The 21,874-nt window shown below is 39.0% G+C and overlaps 1 protein-coding gene across 1 annotated transcript in view; it reads left to right on the top strand.

Annotated features, from left to right (window-relative positions):
* LOC139727321 (histone-arginine methyltransferase CARMER-like) overlaps nucleotides 1-21,874 on the top strand; it is a 58,054-nt gene that overhangs the window by 11,488 nt on the left and 24,692 nt on the right. The window contains exon 2 of the mRNA XM_071638275.1: nucleotides 15,115-15,243. Within this exon, the coding sequence (XP_071494376.1) occupies nucleotides 15,115-15,243 (129 nt within the window). The remainder of the gene's footprint in view (nucleotides 1-15,114; nucleotides 15,244-21,874) is intronic.

Genomic DNA, 21,874 nt, shown 5'->3' with positions numbered 1-21,874 from the left:
ACCAACTCATAAGCATTCAACACTGCTTTCTTGACTGTAGCATAGTCACGTGATTGCTCTTCAGAGAGAGATGAGTACACATCGGCTGCTTTGCCGACAAACACACTTTGAAGGAGCAAGGGCCAAAATTCCTGTGGCCAGTTCAAACTGTTAGCCACCTTCTCAAATGACACAAAGTATGCATCAACTCTGGTTTCCTCAAACTTCGGCACCAATCGAATGTTTCTGGCCAAATCAAAATCAGAGGGAGCCCTTTCACGATTTCCAACAGTCTGTGCATGAGTCAATTCTATCTCACGCAACTTCATTTGTTGCTCCATTTCAAATTTTCTCATTTCCATTTGTTCTTTCTCCCTCTCTCTTTCTAATCTCATCTTCTCTTTTTCCAGTTCCATTTCTTTCTCCTTCATTTGCAATTTAGCAAGCTCAAGCCGTGTTTGATCTGAAATTTGAGCTCGATCTGGAGTGTCAATTTCTTCTTTGAGCTCCATGTGGCCAGCTACTAAGTCAAGAATCTCTGCCTTTCTTGCACCTTGTGGAACATCTACATTCAAATGCTGTGCAATAGCAGTCAAATCACATTTGCGTAACCTTTGCAAATCTTTGATGGACAAATCTGTCCTCTGAACAAATGCCTGAACATCCATTGTACTGATTGACATTGTCACAATGTATTACACACAATATACAATTGAACAATCAACTCAGCTGGTATTTTGTCTGTACCAATATTCTGGATTCCGGAACGTTCCAAATTCTAAGTTTTGGCTTAAATTCACTTCCCGGACAAGCCCCCAATTTTGTTACGACCAAAATCACTCCGAGAATGATCGCACAAAAGAAACAATCAACTGATGTTCAGGCGGTTTATTAACAGTGATATTGCGGGTACAGACTCGTAATCGGTTTTCACATCAGTACAATAATGATCACTAGAAACAAATATAAGTCAGTAATGGAATCACTTACTCACTAAATCACGAAATCCCTACAGTTTCCTGGTAGTGTCCAAATACGATGCTTGATGCACAAATGAATGATCCGTGATGCACCGATGAATGATTCCTTCGACGTAAATCCAGAGGCACAGGTTACAATAGTCCGCGTTATAAATCCAGGGTATATGTCCACAATAGATCCACCGTATAATGTTCCCAGCGAAATGTGCAGAATCCAACGACCACGTCCAGTCGATGCGTTGAATGATGATTCACTTTATATTGTCCAGCTAGGAATCCAGCCCGTCACAGCTTTGCCGTAGCAATGTCCGTTGACATTAAAATATGGAGTCCAATGAAGGCACATTAATTCTCTGCAGGCAAAATGTCTCCCAGGCCAAGTATCTCCACAAACATAACAGGTCAGCAGGTAACACAGGACTGACTATAACAAGTCGCTTCAGAGCCAGAAGTGACGTAACTCTCAGAGCAGAGGTGTTGGGTACTCTGCCTACTGCAGAATTTCTCTAGCTTATATACTATCTATTCACCCCTTCTAGCACATTCTATAACTCTCTCCAACCTACTAGCCAGTCTAAGTTCCAGGAAACCTGGATGACTCACTGCCTAACTATGTACAAAACATCACTGCCAAGAATAACTACCAATCACATTGGGCTACAGGGACAGTGCCTCACTCAGCCAAATATGTTAGCACTTCCCAGAACTTTCTGGAAAGGGTGAAAGCATTCTAGATTGAGTGAGCTATAATGTATTTCCTGCTACATGCATGTACTGCATAGCCACATTATATACCACCTAGAAAATTCTCCACTGATCTGGTCAGCCTGTATGTACTATATCTATACCATGTAGAATGTTCTCCATGAATCTGGTCAACCTGTGTACATACACATTAAAACAGCCATGCATACAGTACATCATACATATGTACATAACTACTAGTGTGTACATTTGTGACAACATCAAAATGTTGCTGCCTCTGTCTCCCTTGCCCCCCCGTCCCATAGCTCTGTCAATAATATGAGGGAAAAAAAGACACTTTCCTTGATGACAGACTAATTAACCATCAGTCTCTTTTTACAAAATAGTGTGTTCTACTTAGTGTCTTGTGGGGAGAGGAAATATTCTAGAAAATGTTGGTGTACAGTTTCAAGTTTCTCATCACTGGAATACAGCAATTTCCAATCCGTGTAATATTCTCTGCTACAGTGAATGTATATTATCTGCTGAAAATTGCCACATGTCCAAGATGTTTAAATGGTGCCATGCAGTACTGTAACCTTTATCGTTGGTTTGTAAAAAAAGTATTTGGATGTGGTCCAGAACAGAGTTAGGCCTGTCATTTTCCCAAAATAACAGCTTGTTAATTACACATCACAAGGTTCAATTCATTCAGTTCAGTTTGCAGCCACAGCGTAACATTTCCCAGAGTGAGTGAGGTGTCATCAAGGACGCAAAGATGCGTGGGAGACATTACCTACCTGTCTTTTATGGATTCATTCTTCAGACCTCGACAGTGGGTGGAGTCAGTGTATCCCCCAAATAATGTAACTTCAGAAATGCAGTATTCAAGTATAGTGTTGCATTCAAAGTTAGTAAGAAATAATGTCAAAGAATCTTGTCACTTCAATCATCGAACTTAACCATGGACATCAGTGAGATACTTACAATGTATATCAGTCGCTACCTGCTGAAGGAATTTGATTTGATAAAGACTGAGGGGACTTGCAAAGGAAGGTTTCTTGTTTTATTGCTTCCTACACTTGTTTAGAATACTTAAGAAGTGGAAAAGGAATGGGCATCGTAGCAGACTCTCAAGCACAAACTGGGTAGTACATTGAGAAGAAGTCAGGTTGAGCTCATCACATTCCAATTTGAGGCCAATTACGCCATACCCTTTCAAATTGAAGGGGGAAACTCCCCATTTGGTTCAGGGAAATGAGAAGCTTTGCCAAGGAGGGCTGCTGGTAGTTCTTTCTTTCTAAAATGCATGTAAATATGATACTCTGACATTGCCAACTTGGAGGAGAGTCTGTCAAGAGTGGCTTACACTTGACAGTGGTTCCTGTATTAAAGAACACTCTTGTAGACCAGGTTTAAAGGGGATGGCTCGTAACTGATCAGTTGGAATCAGTGGGAATGCTGGGGGATGATTGTTCCAATCCTTGTGGGATTCATTTAAGAGTACATTATATTTGTTGTGTGAAAATTATTTGCTTCCGAATGGTCTCATATTCAAGTAATGTGCAGTTTAATGTTTCCAGGTTAGCATGCCCGTACAGTGACGGGGCATTAAACTGCACATTACTTGAATATGAGACCGTTCTGAAGCAAATGATTTTCACACAACAATAGATATATAGTATACTGTATACGCCAATATTTTCGCGTACAGATATTTTCGCGAATCACGGTATCGGTGGCATTTTCGCGTGTTGGGCAGTTCCGTAAAGTCGGACGTACATTTCGGACACTTTGAAGGCCTGGATTTTTATTGTCAAAGGGGGCATCTATGTTTCTACAGTTTGTAAGTGTGCAAGTTGTGTAAAGGTGGTAGTACTATAAACTCACTTATTATTATGGTGGTACCTCGTTTCATTATGGAGTTATGTGTTAAAAATACCATGGTGTCGGACGTACGCGCACGAAATGACTTTTTCAACATTGAAGAATCATGTTCAAAAGTCTGTGATGTGTGAGGGCTTACAGTAAAGCTGATACTAGTTTTGATTGCATGAAGGATTACGCTTTATAACATATACCAGCATTATATATAAATCTGTTCCGAAAGTTGTGTAAATCATCAAAGTATGTCGGTGTTGGACGTACATTTTACGGTGTTGGACGTACTCGTGTGAAATTTTCAGAGAGTACATCCGACACCGCTTCAGCACTCCATATTTTCGGAAGTACAAAGAATATTCAAGTACTTACTCATATTTCAGACACATAAGATAATACTCCATGCAGACATATATATTGAACATTCACTGGAATATACTATCTTCATTTCAACCAGTGCACAAAATTGAGAAAATCAGAAACGTACGTCCAACACCAAAATGTAAATTCTTATTTTGAAGAAAAAATGGTGAAATTTTCCTTGTATCAAAAGCATTTGTACTCATAGCAAATTGAATTCATTCAAAAGCAATGATGAACTCTTTTATTTTTTGATTCTTACTTCTTTTTCCAAATGGACATTGATGTAAATTACCCCCAAACAAGTTTGAAAAATCCACAATTTTGAAAATATCTTTTGCATTATCAAAGATTAACAATGGTCAGAACATAATAGAACAAGAGAACAGTCTAATTTGATATCAATCCAACTTCAAAATCTTTGAAAAAAAATCACAGCTCAACATTCAAAATAAAACTTGTGGCCTTAGTGTTTTAAATGCCAAAATACAACAATAAAACTAAGTTATTTGGGATCAATGTAACTGAACTTAATAGGCCTACTATGTACATAATGTACTATACATATTGTACAGCCCTTGTAAAGACCCTAAATCATAAACTCCATGAACAGATAAATTCTACTTATCCATGCTTCAGAAAATGTTTTATATTATATACTGGATGCTATAAAATGCAAATTCAACAAGTTGCAATGTAAGTACATGTATACTCTCCAATGCATTTTGAGAGACACTGCGTGATCAATGTACATGTAATGTTGCCATTTATACAAATTGTAGCTGCCTCCATAGGAGAGATTAGCAAACACCTCCCTATATTCCAGTGATTGATAAAACTCAGTATATTTGAATTGCAACCATAGCACTTACAACTTGTAAGTGTGTGTAGATAGGAGCATCATTATGTATGCATAAGAATTCAAATGTTATATTTTTGACCAACAGTAATAATGAATAACGCTTCAATATTTGTTCAAATTTGAGATGAGTTTAATAGTAAAGCTGAAAGAATTTCCAGAGTATGCAATTACATTACACCTAATATACTACTTAAGGTTACATGTGACTTTATAATACACAGAATATTATGAAGAATGATTTGAACAAGGCTGTTTTTAATACCCCATATGGCATATTGCATGCACATGTACCCAGATTCTACAGTAATAAGATATTTAAAAAAAAGTTTTAATCTTTAACACATTGCACACATGTTTTTCTTTCCACCAATTCTGAAAACAAAAATATTATGATATACTTAGTGGATCATGCCCTTTTCTTTCCTAAGCAGCAACATTCACGTATGTGCTGAATTTCAAGAGAAGAAAGTTTAATAATACAACTTACTAACGTACTTTGTCAGTCTGTGTTTCTAGGGCACCAGTTTTTGACACTATCAAAAGGCAAGTTCACCTTCATTGGAATTGAGAAAACGTGGCAATATCAATAGACCTCTCCACATCAGTGAAAGTTTGAGGAAAATCAGACAATCTATTTAAAAGTTAGGAATTTTTGAAGTTTCAGTGCTGCTATCGCTGGATGGGAAGACTACTACAGCTTATGATGTGTTAAACAAGAAAATATGAAGAAAATTGAACGTGTTTTCACCTTTTTCGCATAATAAAAGAGAACGCTTGACTTGTCTCTCTGAGAAGGAAGACGGAATAATATCACACTTGAAGGGATGGTATACACTTAGTTTTCGTTGAGATGAGGTTCAGGTTTCCAACTTTTTTGTGAGATAACGAGAAACCTTTTACGAAATATTGAAAAGCATTCAATTCTACGAAGAATTTAAGTTTATTTGATGGAAATTTGCTTTGAAATGGCAGAGATATCCAAAAACAAAAATGTATTTTCAATAGTAAAAGGTGGGACCCACCTTTTATTAGGACCAATTTGCTTTTCTTGGTTTTTAGCTCACCTGAGCCAAAGGCTCAAGTGAGCTATTGCGATCGCCCTTCGTCCGGCGTCCGTCGTGCGTCGTGCGTCGTCCGTCGTCCGTCGTCCGTCGTCCGTCGTGCGTAAACTTTTTACATTTTCATCTTCTTCTTGAAAACCCCAAGACCGATTTTCATCAAACTTGGCAGGTAGCATCCCTAGGGGGTTAGGAACTCAATTTGTTAAAATGGGCACCATGACCCACCCAGGGGGCCCCCAGGGGGGCCCAAACCCCCCAAAATTAAGGAATCTTTAAAAATCTTCTTCTCTAGAACCAGAAGTGATAGAGCTAAGTTAATACTATGAGTTAGTACATTGATGACTGCAGTTTCAAGTTTGTTCATGGCAGAATCAGGGATGCCCCCCTTGGGACCCAGGGGAGGGGGGTGGGGAGGGGTTCTAATGGGGCCTAAATTGTACATTTTCATCTTCTTCTTGAGAACCCCATGACCCATTTTCACCAAACTTGGCAGGTAGCATCCCTAGGGGGTTAGGAACTCAATTTGTTAAAATGGGCACCATGCCCCACCCAGGGGGCCCCCAGGGGGCCCCCAGGGGGCCCAAATCCCCCCAAATTAAGGAATCTTTACAAATCTTCTTCTCTAGAACCAGAAGTGATGGAGCTAAGTTAATACTATGAGTTAGTACATTGATGACTGCAGTTTCAAGTTTGTTCATGGCAGAATCAGGGGTGCCCCCCTTGGGACCCAGGGGAGGGAGGTGAGGAGGGGTAAAATGGGGCCTAAATTGTACATTTTTATCTTCTTTTTTTAGAACCCCATGACCCATTTTCACCAAACTTGGCAGGTAGCATCCCTAAGGGGTTAGGATCTCAATTTGTTAAAATGGGCACCATGTCCCACCCAGGGGGCCCCCAGGGGGGCCCAAACCCCCCAAATGAAGGAATCGTTAAAAATTTTCTCTAGAATCAGAAGTTATACAGCTAAGATAATACTATGAGTGAGTACATTAATGACTGTAGTTTCGAGTTTGTTCATAGGAGATCCAGGGGTGCCCCTCTTGGGGGCAGGGGTGGGGGGGGGGGGGTGGTTAGGAAGGTCCAAATGGGGGCCTGAATCGTACATTGTCATCTTCTTCCTGAAAACCTCATGATAGATTTTCGTCAAACTTGGCAGGTAGCATCCTTAGGGGGTCAGGATCTCAATTTATCAAAATGGGCACCATGCCCCACCCAGAGGGCCCCAGGGGGCCCCCAATTCCCCAAATTAAGGAATCTTTAAAAATTTGGGCCCTTATTGTACATTTTCATCTTCTACTTCAGAATGCCTGGTCAAATTTTGGTAGAGCTGTGAATAATTTAGATTAGTGACTGCGTGAAAGGTGAACTTGCGATACTCAGGTGAGCGCTAGACCCGCGGGTCTCTTGTTTGATATCTTAAGCCATTTTTAAAAAAAACAATTTTCATCAAAAAACTTTGAATTTCTTGTACAATTATATGCTCTTTAATATTTCACACACTGTAAGTGGTTTCTAATTATCTCACAAAAAGTTGAAATCTGAATCGCCAATGTCAACCAAAACTATACCATCCCCTTAACATTCATCAGTGACAGGTTGGGAGAATGTGTACTGATAAGAAAAAATTAAATTTTGTGAATTCTCTTTGTATTTTCTTTATATCCTTCCATGCATGTGACATCATAACCAAAGTAGTCTTCTCATCCAGTAGTGACTGCATAGAAACTTCAAAAATCCATACATTTTGAATGGATTGTCCAATTTTCCTCATACTTACACTAATGCCCATGCAAAGAGGTGAACTTGTCCTTTAAAGAACAGATCAATACAATCAATAACTTTCAAATACAAAATGCTGGATTCAAGCAGGGAAGTGAGACTAAAATTTTTTCTCACCTCCCTGATTCAAGGGGCTAGCCATGCAGTAAAGATTTTTGTGTAAAATATTTTAAAGATTGTTTATACAGAAAAAAAAAATCTTCAGCAATTCAAGCTTTTCTGCAAATCAGGTGCTGAATTCTGCTTTCTGTTGAATACTGGTACCCTTAATTGGGGTACTACAATTTAAAAAATCAAAGTATCTAGTTCAGCTTGATCTATTTTTAGCGACACAGACCCTTGTTGCCAGGCATGCTGTAACTCTATTGAACTGCATGCTCCCAATCTCTTTTAAGACTTGAGTGTTCAAAAATCCCTTATGAAATATGTATAGTGCAGTTATTTGCTTTGATTTTATAATGAATTCATTTGCAGAATACTCTATAATGAAGAAAGGTGTAAACTTAGCTGTGCCATGTCTGATAAAACTGAAATTCTAGGAGTTATTGGAGTGACAATATGGTGTCGGACGTACACAGTGTTGGACGTACATTCAAAGTGTACGTCCAACACCATGATATCTCAGTTTTGACAAAGCATACAAGTGACCTTTGATGTTGGTTACATTGCCTATGACAAACTTACTTTGCATCCTAAGTGATATGTTTTATCTCGCTTCAGATTAATGTGAATACTAAAAAATGTATGTTCACGGTGTCGGACGTACATCAGCAAAGTGGTCGAACCTGGGAAAACTGTTACTAAAAAACAAAAAGACTGGGGGTTTTCTTTGATTAATAATTTAAAAGTGTACCTTTCAACCTTATTGGCAAGATATAAGAGGTGTATAGTTTTGAATTCTTCAAGAGATAAATCAAAAGTATATTTTGGTTATTTTTTTACTAAAAATGAGAGGAAAATTAGCCTCTGACTTCAATACCCATAATTCTTAAAATACACATAACAAATTGAAATCGACAATAGTCCATGAAAATATAGTCTATGACGATTGATATGGTATCTTACTTGCAGTGATTTGACGATTTTGAAATTTCGATGTTGAGGTTTACTATTTTACGGAATTGCCCTGTTGTTAAATTCGCGATTGATACTTGTAGTAGTAGTAGGGTCTACTGCCAAGCCCGAGAAACACGTTCAAATACTTGCCAACATACTCGTAACGTTTTTCCATTTGCATTGTGACTTCCCAAACATGACAATTACGGGAACTTGCAGTGAGACACTCACACATGGCATTCACAAGTACCGGTACCTACCAAATGTTGCAATAAAAATAGATGTAAACGACAAAGTTTCAGAGATGTGCTCGTGAAAAATTTACATGCATCCCTTGGCCTCACCCCAACCACGTCGAGCCGGTGTTCGTTCGCGTAGGCAAACGTAGCACGTACTAGTAACTGCGACCAGCAGCCCCATATGCATAGCGTAATGGGGCTGCGGTCTGTAGCATTCAGGATCATGACAGGGTAGTATCGCGGACAAATATCAACTTGAAATCGAACAATTTCTTCAATTTGAAGACTTATCAGTAAAGGTGAAGTGTTGACGACAGGGTTCGTGCAACGTTTGGTCCTGCCAATAGTCCCTTTTTGTTCGAATTGATGATTTAATGTGACTCGGTCCAGAGGAACCTGGGAGAGCTACACTGAGTTGACGGCCAGCGCATGCTCACACAGACATCTGTAAATTTGTGCGCATGTGATTTGTGCACATGCGCTGGCCGTCAATTCAGTGTGGCTCTCAAGCTCTCCCAGGTTCCTCTCGACCGAGCCACACTAAGTCATCAATTCGAACAGAAAGGGACTATTGGCAGAACCAAACGTTGCACGAACCCTGTTGTCAATACTTTAACTTTACTGGTAAGTCTTCAAATTGAAGAAATTTTTCGATTTCAAGTTGATATTCAGGGTTCTCGCCAGGAATTTCTTCACGCTTGTCGGCATTTATGCGCGCTGTTCTGGGGGTGGGTACGGGAGGGGGGATCCCCCTCCCGCGCGAAGCGCGGAAGCCTTCGCTAATGCTCAATACAACACAGATAAATCGCCGCTAAAATGCCACTAAATGCGACATTTTCACGGAGATGTAATGAACGTTGTGAGGAGCATATTCTCACAGAAACAATGCAGAAACTCCATACCTTTTGTTAGCGGCAGTTCCTAAATAATAAATGAAAGAGAAGTAGGTGCCGATGGTGGAGGTTCCGATTTCTTTTAGGCCTTTCCTGTTTCACTGTTATAATAATTAGCCGCCTCTGCATCGCAACAACGCGCGCCGTGTTGCTTTCTCGCCGTCTGCTCGACCACGTGGTAGGCCTATTGCATGCAGATGCGCGAGAAGCGATCGAGAACTTTCGGGACATCGTTGCACTTTCATTTCTGGGTATACTGCGGTAGTTTGGCCGTGACATCAAAGAGATATCATACAAAAATGTAATGATGGTCATTATTCCGAAGGTTTGTTTAATCATAAAATGAAACGATTCATTACTGAGTACTTCGAAGGTTTGTAATCGAAAACAACAACAACACCAAAGGTCGGTACTACAGATGAATGTTCAAAATAAAACTGATTTCGTTCGAAGATTAACAAGCATTTTTTCTTTATTATTTTCCGATCAACGAACCTTCAGAAAGGAATCTATCATCTATCATCGTTATTGTTTCAGAATAACAAACCTTCAGAATAAGAAAACACCCTTTTGGGGCCGTTGTTGTATTCCGAAATTATACTGGCAGAACATTCGAAATAACAAAACTGATTTCGTTTGGATATAAACGAATATTTTCTCCTTTATAATTTTTCTATTAACGATCATTCAGAATTAAGAATGTAGAGTATTATTTTGCCATTATTCTTTCTGAGTAACGAACCTTGAGGGTTAGAAAACTGTAACCGTTTTCATTTCTTCTTTATCGTTTTCCGATTAACGATCGTTCAGAATTAAGAATCTAAAGTATTATATCGTTATTCTTTCTCAGTAACGAACCTTCAGAGTAAAAGAAAACTGTAACCGTTTTGGGGCCGTCGTTTTATTCTGAAATTTCAATGACGGAAACGTTCGAAATAACAAAATTGATTTCATTGTGAAATGAACGGACATTTTTTAAAATCATTTTTGGATTAACGAACCTTCAGAATAAGGAATATAGTATTATTTTTTCATTAATCTGTCGGAGTAACGAACCCTAAGAGTAAGAAAAGTGCAACTGTTTTTTGGGCAGTTTTATTCCAAATTTCACTGGCAAAACGTTCGAAATGACGCACTGATTTCGTTTTGAAATTTACGGACATTTTTCTTTATTCAATTTTCGGTTAACGAACCTTCAGAATAAAGAATCTATTATTATTTCATCATTACTACTTCTGTCGGAATAACAGACCCTTATAGAGTACGAAAACACGCTGTTTTGTGCCGTCGTTTTATTCCGAAATTTCACTGACAGAAACGTTCGAAATAACAAAACTGATTTCGTTGTGAAATGAACGGACATTTTTTCTGATCATTTTTTGGATTAACGAACCTTCAGAATAGGGAATCTAGCATTATTTTATCATTAATCTGTCGGAGCAACGAACCCTCAGAGTAAGAAAACTGCAACTGTTTTGGGGCAGTCGTTTTATTCCAAAATTTCACTGGCAAAACGTTTGAAATGACGCACTGATTTCGTTTTGAAATTTACGGACATTTTTCTTTATTCAATTTTCGGTTAACGAACTTTCACAATAAAGAATCTACAATTTATTATTTCATCATTACTACTTCTGTCGGAATAACAGACCCTTAGAGTACGAAAACACGCTGTTTTGTGCCGTCGTTTTATTCCGAAATTTCACTGGCAGAACGTTCGAAATGACAAAACTGATTTCGTCGTGAAATGAACGGACATATTTTCTTAATCATTCTTGGATTAACAAACCTTCAGAATAAAGAATCTAGCATCATTTTATCATTAATCTGGCGGAGTAACGAAAAAAAAAATGAATCCTGGTGGCGATAACTGATGCTGGTGTAGAGAAAAACAAAGACAGCTCGCTCAAAAGATGCTTCCTTCTTTGCAGATTATTTTCTCCCCAGTCATTCCTATCGTTCTCCTCCCATGAACCCCTGCCATGCACGGACGATGAACAAAACAAAATGTTACCGATGCTGCAATGAAAAAAAAAAAGAAAGAAACACTCCCTCAAAGCAAATTATCTACACTTTTCAAGTTGAACAAATTGATGTTCGTAATGAAGAATAAAAAAAAAAGCACGACCTCAAGCAGTGGGGAAACTTGATATCATGGCTTGTGGAAATTTCCATGATATTTCCACGAAAGCCAGGTGTCAGATAAAGAATGTCGCGCGTACTGCCACCTTGCTTCAGTGGTCGTAAATAGCGTGTACATAGCATGTAAACCAACTGGGAACATTGATGAATGATCATCATTTATTTTCTGCCCATGAAGGCCCCGTAACCCACCTTTTAACAAACCAAGCCAGAAGCACGTGGAGCATTACGTATACGTTGAACTTGAAAGACCATCATGACAGAATTACTATAAATTTCGGCCCGGAGAAGGAAAATGGAATATTCACGAATGACGTTTACAAATCCATAGAAATTGAAAAGGCTAAAATGGAACGCATGGCTTTTTAGATTTAAAAAAATAACCCACTGAAACTACCAAAACCTAAATAACAATTTGCATTTGCTTACTCCATCGCACGTTCTTTTTTTCTTTTCTTTTTTTAACGAAAAATGGAGTTAATTTTCTCTCTGCGGCAATGCTTTGAACGCATCTAATTTTGCGTCATTGCCGATGGCCAGCTTCCTAAAGAATTGATACGAATCCTTTCAAATATACGAAACAGTCTAAAGATCCTGGATCCTGGCGGTGAATTTCGGTGGTATTATAAATCCTGCTCACTATCAAAATTTAATCATCTGTTCCTTGCGCCATTTTACCAACCAACTGTTCCTGAAAATTTCATCCTAATCTATTCCCAAATTTTGACTTATTTTGCGAATAGAGAGACAGACAGGCAGACAAACTAACAAACAAACCAAAGCAGCCAAAAAAAAGAAAAGAAAATACAACCTTTGGCGGAGGGGGGCATGCATTTCATATCGTTTGTTTTTGCGTAACCCGACAACAAGCGTGACAACAAGCGAGCACGTGTCAGCCTTCCTCAGCCTCGCTGGGCCTCCGACCCTCTCTTCCCGTCCTCTCTCTCCCTCTCACAATACACTGTAGCGTTGTACACGCAGGCGGCTGGATAAGTGGCCGGCTGGGTGCTTGTGCATGTGTGTGTGGATCCCAAATCAGAGCGCATGTGAGTGAGCAAGTGTGTGATGTGTTGTGTATCAGCAGGGAGGTGAGACCTCCCTGGTATCAGCTAGTACGTCGCTCTGTTGAGCCGCGTTGTTGTGATCGGTGCGGTGACTGCGTGGGTAAATTTTTGCGCTTGTATAAGTATGTAAACTGCAGCTGCTTTCAACATCTAGCTTCTTTTCTAGCCAGATAATAAAGACTGAAAAAGGCGAGAAATTGGTCCGAACTTAGCTCGTCAAGCAAGTTACCCTTGTCGGCAAGTTCACGCGTGGTGTTACCCTTGTCGGCAAGTTTTACCCTTGTCGGCAATTGCTTCTTCAAACCGCACGCTTGTCGGGGCCGACAAGGGTGATATACGCTGGCGAGATCCCTGATATTTGTCCGCGATACTACCCTGTCATGATCCTAAATGCTACAGACCGCAGCCCCATTACGCTATGCGTATGGGGCTGCTGCGCTGGTTGCAGTTACGTAGCACTGAGATTGCACATGTTTAGCATCGTACTGCACTTCCATCGTAGTGTACCTGGTACGTACAGTACTAGCCGGTGTAACAGCCGCGTTGATCTGGCCAGCGTTGGATGCATATTTTTGTCATCAATTTGTATACAAGGTATGACGGGGTAATATTTTCACGTGTTTTTAATTTCGCGATCAGCCCGAAGCTCGCGAAATTCGCGAAAATAAAACCCTCGCGAAAATAACCGCATATACAGTACTCTTAAATGAGTCCCACAAGGATTGGAACAATCATCCCCCAGCATCCTCACTGATTCCCACTGATCAGTTACTAGCCATCCCCTTTAAGGAGTAGGACAGACACCTACAGCCCCCCCCCCCCCCCCAACTGTACAATGTACACACACACACATGTACATGTACACACTCGCATGCACATGGTACTTTATATTGTGAGTTTAAAGACATCAGGTCCTGGTTTGGGGATATAAACTTCAAAAAACCCACACACACCTAGCCTGTTCTAATGCGTGATGACTCAGAAATACATTTGTACTCTGGAAGTATTGTTTGCATGAGATTGTGCATATCTATTCATGAATAGTTAAATGCAGGACAAAGTTCCGTAGTGTAGGATGCAATATTTAATAACTTGTTATCCACAGGGTCAGACCCCAATCTCAATGAACCAGCGAAACTGCTGATATGTTCGCTGTTTTCGTGCGCAATAATGGTCGTTAGTACTAGTACCAATATTCATCCACTCTGTCTACCTCCAGCTGCTGTAATCAGATAAGTGCAGCCTCTGTACGGGAGCTTTATTGATTATATTCCAAACGAAGAAGTAAGGCCCCCTTTCTGCTAAGCGTGACTACTATGACAAAGTAGACCTGTTTGGTTTTGGCGCTGTGTTTTATGTTAATGTTTATTTCAGCCATTGTATATAGAAGGCTTCAGTATGCCAAACAATGTACAAAAATGCACTGACATGGCATTGTAGCTGACACATTACATATAATCCATTGAGTCACCTTTTCCCCCTTATTTTTGAAGTCTCCCCCCCCCCCCCCCCCAATTATGGCTGATACAGGTTACAGTGTTTTCTTAATACCGAGTGCAGTAGGTCTGTGGGCAATGGAACTTCCCATCCCAGTTTCTACCACTGAGACATTCGTGTAATCATGCCTAGTATAATCTATCAGTCTGTATACGAGCCAATTATTCAGCCCAAAAGTAATAATAGTGTAGGAAATGTTGGAGTATACAAATGAACTCACTGCTGTTATTATTACTATGTGTACTATGTGTTTATTATTATAAGAAATAGTAATAACTGGCATAGTACAACTGTATATTAGTAGTGGTGGTGGTGGTGGTGGTAGTAGTAGTTAGTAGTTATAAGTACTTCTACTATTACTACTACTACTACTAGTACTATCCATACTTCTACTACTGTACGTAGAATCTGTGGCACATATGAAATCAGCATCAATTTTATCTGGCAACAGCAATTCTGAACTTCATATCATTTATTTCATACACACGTTATACAAGTCTCATACATTACCACACTTCCCAGTCATAAATTATTTTGTGCATTATTTGTCTGTATGGTAAATTCACTACTTGCCTTCTCGTATACAGCAATTTTGTTTTATTTATTTGTTGTTGTTGTTGTTTTTTTTAATGTGTAGGTAACCAGCAGGTATTAACCTTTGACCTGGGCAATGAAGAAACCCAGACGATATGCAGGGCCACCAAGCTGGCGTACCTGGTCAACATCAGGGGCAATGGCATCTTACTGCACTTCACAACAGACTTTGGTGAGTTTTTGTTATCGATGGCTAACAGGTATGTGATTTCTGACAAAAAGAAAAGTGGATCTTTGTCAGGCAGTGGAAAAAAAAAGACAAAAAAGAAAAGTTTGGAAGGGGAGAGACTGTCATTGACAAAAATTTTACACTAGAAATGAAATTTGTACTTACAGCTGTATACAACAGTCTGAATTATGTGATGTTTTCACTGAGATTGATTAAGCTTCTCACATATAACATGAGTTGAAGTGTGGTTAATGCCACTGGGTTGTGTGCCCTACACTATAGTCCTAATTCACAGACAAATTCATGCATCACAATTCATTTGCATAAACTGGGCCCTTGTGTCATTAATAAGCTATAAACATGTATAATGCATTTTTGCTGGCTCCGTGTGTACTTGTAGCTTGACTTTGCATGCGTCGGGCACCAAATTTTGTACCTAGAGGACTTACTGCAAAAGGAACGTCACTGATACTGCCATACGGGAAACCCCAAAGTCAGTTGCCCACTGCTCATGGCAGAAGGTACTAGCGCTCATTACCATCACAGTATAAAAGTCCTTTGTGTGGCAAGCCCATTTGTTGCTTGCACTAGTGATCAACAAGCCCTCTTTTGAATGAGATGCCATTTGTGAGGCGCTAGCAGTGTATGGGGTCCATCTAATGTCTAGCGCCAATACTAAATGTCAGGGAGATATGCATAGGTGAAAGAAGCCTCTGGTGAGCTCTTGGGTTTCGTTTGGGGGGGGGGGGGGGGGGGGGGGGGGGGGGGGGGGGGGGAGGGGGGGCGGGAGTGCTCTTCGGGTACCGAAAGTTAACGTGTTTCTTGCGTCATGAAAGTGGCACGTTATTCACAGAGGCTCTGTCAGATGTGAAATGTCAAGTAATGAGGACACGTGTATGTTGCATCGGAGAGAATCTAGAAGACAAAAATACACAGACTTTGCTTCTAGCAAGTCATTACTGCCCAAGCAGTGAAATGTCTCGGGCAGTTATATAGTAAACTAAGTACACGCGTCTGGGATATCAGTGTCAGCTGAGTGGAAACTTTGGAACAAAGTCTGTTCGTCTTTAGAATTTGCCATTCTTAAAGGTGTTGTTGTTGTTATCATTAAAATGAAGAACATTTCATGACAGATTCTTGACGAATTTGTATTAATAATTTGTTTCAGCAGCATTCTGAGTGCAAGCAGACAAGTTCACTGAAGCTGTGATAGAGAATGACTTTATGGTGTATATCATTTATCTCAGGTTAAATACCATAGAATACAGTGTATCAGTGTCCACGGTTAACAGTAACTTGAAACATACATTGTAGATTGATCTAAGTTATACAGTACTTGAATGTTGCATCACTGCCCTGGTGATAAAAGCATGTACTACTCTCCTAACCAATGGTTTCTACAAATTCTAATAGAGATTCCACTTAACTTCAGACATAGGATGTATTGAATGCAGTGTTCTTTCTTATGACGTCATACAGTGTACAACTGTAGTTCATAGAATGACTGGAAAATGTGTATCATAATTACCTGAAATAGCACAATACCCACTGTGCATTTAATGGAGGCAAAATGTGTAGTCTCAAGCAACCATATGTCATCCACATACATGTTACATGTACAGTAAATTCAATACATGTTGCTGCATATCATGATGTACACTGTATGTACTACTAATAAAAATTAAAAAAAATGCTGAAGAAAATGAATCTTTTTTGGCATGACAGTGTAAATCATGATAGACTGAGGCATCACATTTACAAAGGTATTTTACGTTCAGACATAAAACAGGAAATTCCAAAATCTTGTGTACAAACTGCATTGTGTTAATGGCAAGTTGTTACAGGTAGGTGATGGCAGCATCAAGCTAGGGTGGACCCTCTTGGTAGAGCAGAGTCAGCACTTTTCTTCTTCTTCTTCTTCTTCTTCTTCTTCTTCTTCTTCTTCTTCTTTGTCTTTTTTGTCTTCTTCTTCATTGCCCATCATCATCATCATCATCTCACTCATTTGCCTATTCATAGTTACTGTTCAAGAAGTGCCTTGCAAATATTTCAGAACTTTGTCTTTGTTTTTAGTTTTTGTGTTTTGTGAATGTGTTATTGCATACTTTGCACAAATTAAAAGTCTGCAGTGCCTGTGTACAACCATTGTTGTATAAACACAGTGAGTCTGTTTCGAGAATGAAGCACATAAATTATAATCAGTGCATTTGTCTTTTATCCCTCTGTCAGGTGGTGGAGTTGGCAGCATTTTGTTGCTAGCTCCTCACTCCATTCATTCATCCATCATGTGTGAATTATTCATTTGTCATCGCAATAGCTAGAGAATGTATCGAGGGACGTGTTCTGTAATCCTGCATGCGGAGTAGCCACATACGAAATGCTGTAAACACCATATGTTTCACGGCGGTGTAATTTCCACAAATTTTCGAGGCGACCGATGTTCACAAAATTAACCGCCATTAAAATACTGCTCCTTATCACACAAACATATCATCTTTGAGGTGATAAATCAGTAATTTGCTTCTAGAAAAAGGTATCGATCTGCTATCTTTGTAATACACACATAGCACTTACTTTTTCAGTCATTCACTGCAGCTCTCAATCACAGATTAAACGACATCCAAATTTTTGTGCAAGTCCAAATTTGCAAAGTAAATTGCAGTTTGTGACGGGGAACTGGGTACACGTGTAGGTATAATGCATGTAGTACAATGTACATTGTAGTTACCTGGTCTAAATGTCATCAGCCATACCTTTACATGTCGGGTAAAAAAAAAAGCTGTGGAAAGGTAAGGTACAGTACTTGTTTGATCCTAGGGTACACCTTCAGAAGGTCAGGAGCAGATCCTGATAATCATTAACTTACTTTTTAACTGCAATGAAAAGTCATCATCTTGCGAGTGGTATGACAGAGCTACATACACTGTATTTACAGAAATTATTGTGAATTTGATAGGTCTGTGATTTAGAAATCAAAATGCTATTGCTGTGTTTACAGACAATTCTATGATAAGTTTAGAAAATTGACAACACAATCTTTATATGTTGTACAAAAGATATTAATGACTGCTAGAATTTTTTTTTTTTTTTTTGGGGGGGGGGAGGGGGAGAGGTGGAGGAAGGGAGATTTGTAGTATTATGGCATCAATTTAAAGTTGTTGAAATGTACCCTTTTCTAGTCACATGCAAATTATTCTACAATTGAGCAGTGTGTCAGAGCTACATGTACTGCATAGGATTTCATCCAGAACAAAAGCAGCTTTTTCCAATCATCCATGTACTCACAGCTGCTACAAACTACAGTACATGGTATGGGTTTATCACACAAAATATCATCAGTGGATGTTGACACGTAAAGATGTATGATAAAATCTGACTTAAAAGTTACCCTTTTCTGTTCAAGTACAAATTGTTCTACAGACGTGTCACAGCTATCAACTTTTTCATAGCCATTGATCCAGTACAAAAGCATCTTCTTTTAAGCATTATAGTCACAGCTACAGCAAACAGTACAGTGGTTAATGCAAATTTTGTTATCAGTGGATGTGCGTGTTGACATCATGATATTGGCGGTTTTTATGCCTCCAGTGTCCTTTGATAGTCACATGTCTGGTTGTTGTTCGTTTGTCAACATATCCTGGTTCATGTGTTGTACTGCACTTACTTGTTTGTCCAGTGTCAGTCAGTATATTTAGTCTGTATAGACTTAACACTGGATGGGGAATTTGTGTGATGTGCATTAAAGTTTGATAAAGAGCATCGGTTTCTCTTTCGTAATCTTACAACACACAAATTACACTACTGCTTGTACATGTTTGTACGTGCAAAATATGCAGAAGACTTCTGAAGAAATCTGTGTTAGTTCTGTGGAAACTATCTATTTGTGAAAACCTATCTATGTGCTTTCATATCAAATTTCCTTTCCAGTATGTGTGTTAAAAAAAAAAGTGAAATTCTACTCCATGTTTAAGTTGACCTCAGCTGTGTTATTGAGGCATACATGTAGTAGCCCTTAAATTTCAACATGGTAGAACTTTGTGTCCCAAATTGAGATCATTGTAAAGAGAAATGCACATCCTTGTTTCGAAATGTTCACACCCTCACTCAAAATAGTATTATAAGCTCTGTCAGTCATGCGGACACTTGCGTAATAGTACAAATGCAGACTACAATGTATATTAGGCAATGCTGCCATCACCTTTTTTGATAAGTTCTTTATCCATTTAGATGTGCAAATAAAGCATTACGCGGGGTTCCCACTATCACGATTGGCGCCACGATTGAAATCGTGGTCTTAATCGTGCAGCAAGCGTGATGGTCTTATCAGATTGTATCAGATCTTAAGGTCAATCGTGGCAATCGCGTTAATCATAGGAAAATTTTGGACGGTTCAAAAATTTTCTACGATTAATACGATTACTTTTTGATCGTGATCATCGCATCAGATTGTCTAGGATCGTATCCAAACGCAGCAAATCTCGTCTAATCGTGCTTCTTAATCGAGTGGATCGGGATCAACTTTTCCACTTCACTTCCGCTTATTATTATCATCATTATTTGCCCATTTGCCCTTATTTTACTCATAGATTAATTTATTTTGTATTCTGATAGGTGGTAACCTGCATCTTTAGATTATTATTTCCAAACGGTAAATTGTATGACGGTGTGGGGTTTAATTGTCGTAATTTTTAAGGTACATTATCAAAATCATTTTTTAATGATTTCATAAAATGAAAGTTGTATTACAGATTTTTAGATGTTTTCATACATTATGTTAATGATGTTTTCATTAATGAGTTGTTATTACCATTATACAGACACACAAAACAGGATATGGGATAACTTTTGTAACGAAAGCAAAAAATGAGCAAAAATAAAATGGCAATTGTGTGTCTGCACGTATTAACTAACGTCAGTACAAAGATGAGAATAATTTAATGAATCGTGCTTTAATGGGTACATATCAAAGGCAAATGGTTAATTTTTAAAAGTATATTACAGAGTATTTTTTGGGGGGAGGGGGTGCAGTATCCTGCTGTTTGTGTATTGTACATAGTAATTAAGAGTTGTTGTTTCATCAGCCATCGTTTGACCCCTTTGCATCTATTTTGACACTTTTTAATGTCTTTTTTTGTATGTTTGGTAGAGCATAATTTTAGAGGAAAATGGTTATTTTCAACTGTCATTATTACTGCAAATGTAAAAGTGACCATTGTCGTGGATGTGAGATCACCCGTATGATTATGACAATGAAGATAACTCTTATTATTTTTCACAGTTAGTTATTTAATAAGTGTAGCAATATACCCCTGCGAAGTAATTTTGCGTAAAACCTCCTTTTTTGTTAGAAAGTGACATCATTTTGATTAGGGAGTCACTTTTCAGTTATGTGCGTGTATCACTTATGTTAAACATTGTTAAGTAAAACACTAAATCAAGCCGAATAAACCAAACTTTAATAACCCATGAGATAACGACATTTTGAAATAAAAAGGCATGATACATACCCTTTGCGAATATGAAATCGAACACATAAGCAATACTATCCATGGCGGCCAACTTTCTTATATCGAGCTTATATAACACATAATACAATGTTACATAACATTCAAAATGATCCCATCCTCTTTCTTAGCTTCCATTTCTAATTATTTTCTTCAAGTATTGGAGAGAAAAGTCATTTTGTCTTGCTGGGGTTTTTTTTCTGGGTAAGAGGGGTAATCATCTCATCTTATGTATTTGGGTTCGTTATTTTATTCTTTTTTTGTGAGGGGGAGGGTGAGCATGTCGATTTAATAATCTATTAATTTCTTTACGTTTAATGTTAGACGAGGGAATATCTGAGGTTATGGCTGGCCTGGGTGCTACTTTACGCTCTCTGATAACATAATCGTCATTAGCAATACTGCAAAGGTTACGTTGTCATCATCGTCAACCTGTCGAGCCTTGCCATCATCAATGGTTGTGGATAAAATTAATAGGCCTAATCACTCTGCATAATTTGAGGGAAACAATGAAATCCATCGTCAGCCGGACTATAATATTCCCATTCGGGTCCAATCGTGACTTAAATGGGGGTTGCTTGTGATCCCGATCGTAAAAGATATCGCATCTTTTCTCAGCAGCCCGTATTGGTTCGCGGTATTCGTATTGAAACGTATCAGTACGTTGCTGCACGTACCAGATCGGGGATCCTGATCGTAATGGTCATGTTAGATCGGTACCAATCGTGAACTCAATCAGGACAATCCTGTCGGATCATATTTGAACGGCAGACTATCGTGACAGATCGTATCGCTTGAAATAGACCAATCGTGACCATATCGCATCCAAGCGTACCAACCCGTATTGACTCGCATAACCACAAAAAGGGATGCAAGTCCAACCCGGCGAACTATCGGCCAATCTCACTCACTGCAATCCTGTCCAAATTATGCGAGCATGTGGTGCATTGTGCTGTCATCCATCACCTCATTGAACACAACATCTTGTCAGACGCACAACACGGCTTCAGAAAGCGAAGATCCTGTGAAACCCAGCTCATCCTCACCATCAATGACCTTGCAAAAGGGCTCAACGACAAGGAACAGATAGATTGCATACTGTTAGACTTTGCGAAAGCATTCGACAAAGT

This window comes from Diadema antillarum, unplaced genomic scaffold (genome assembly GCF_040938485.1).
Source record: "Diadema antillarum isolate AM-2024a unplaced genomic scaffold, OU_Dant_1.0 seq00000126_RagTag, whole genome shotgun sequence".
Taxonomy (NCBI): Eukaryota; Metazoa; Echinodermata; class Echinoidea; order Diadematoida; family Diadematidae; genus Diadema; species Diadema antillarum.
The sequence above is the reverse complement of the archived record's forward strand: the minus strand, read 5'-3'. Positions and strand labels throughout refer to the sequence as shown.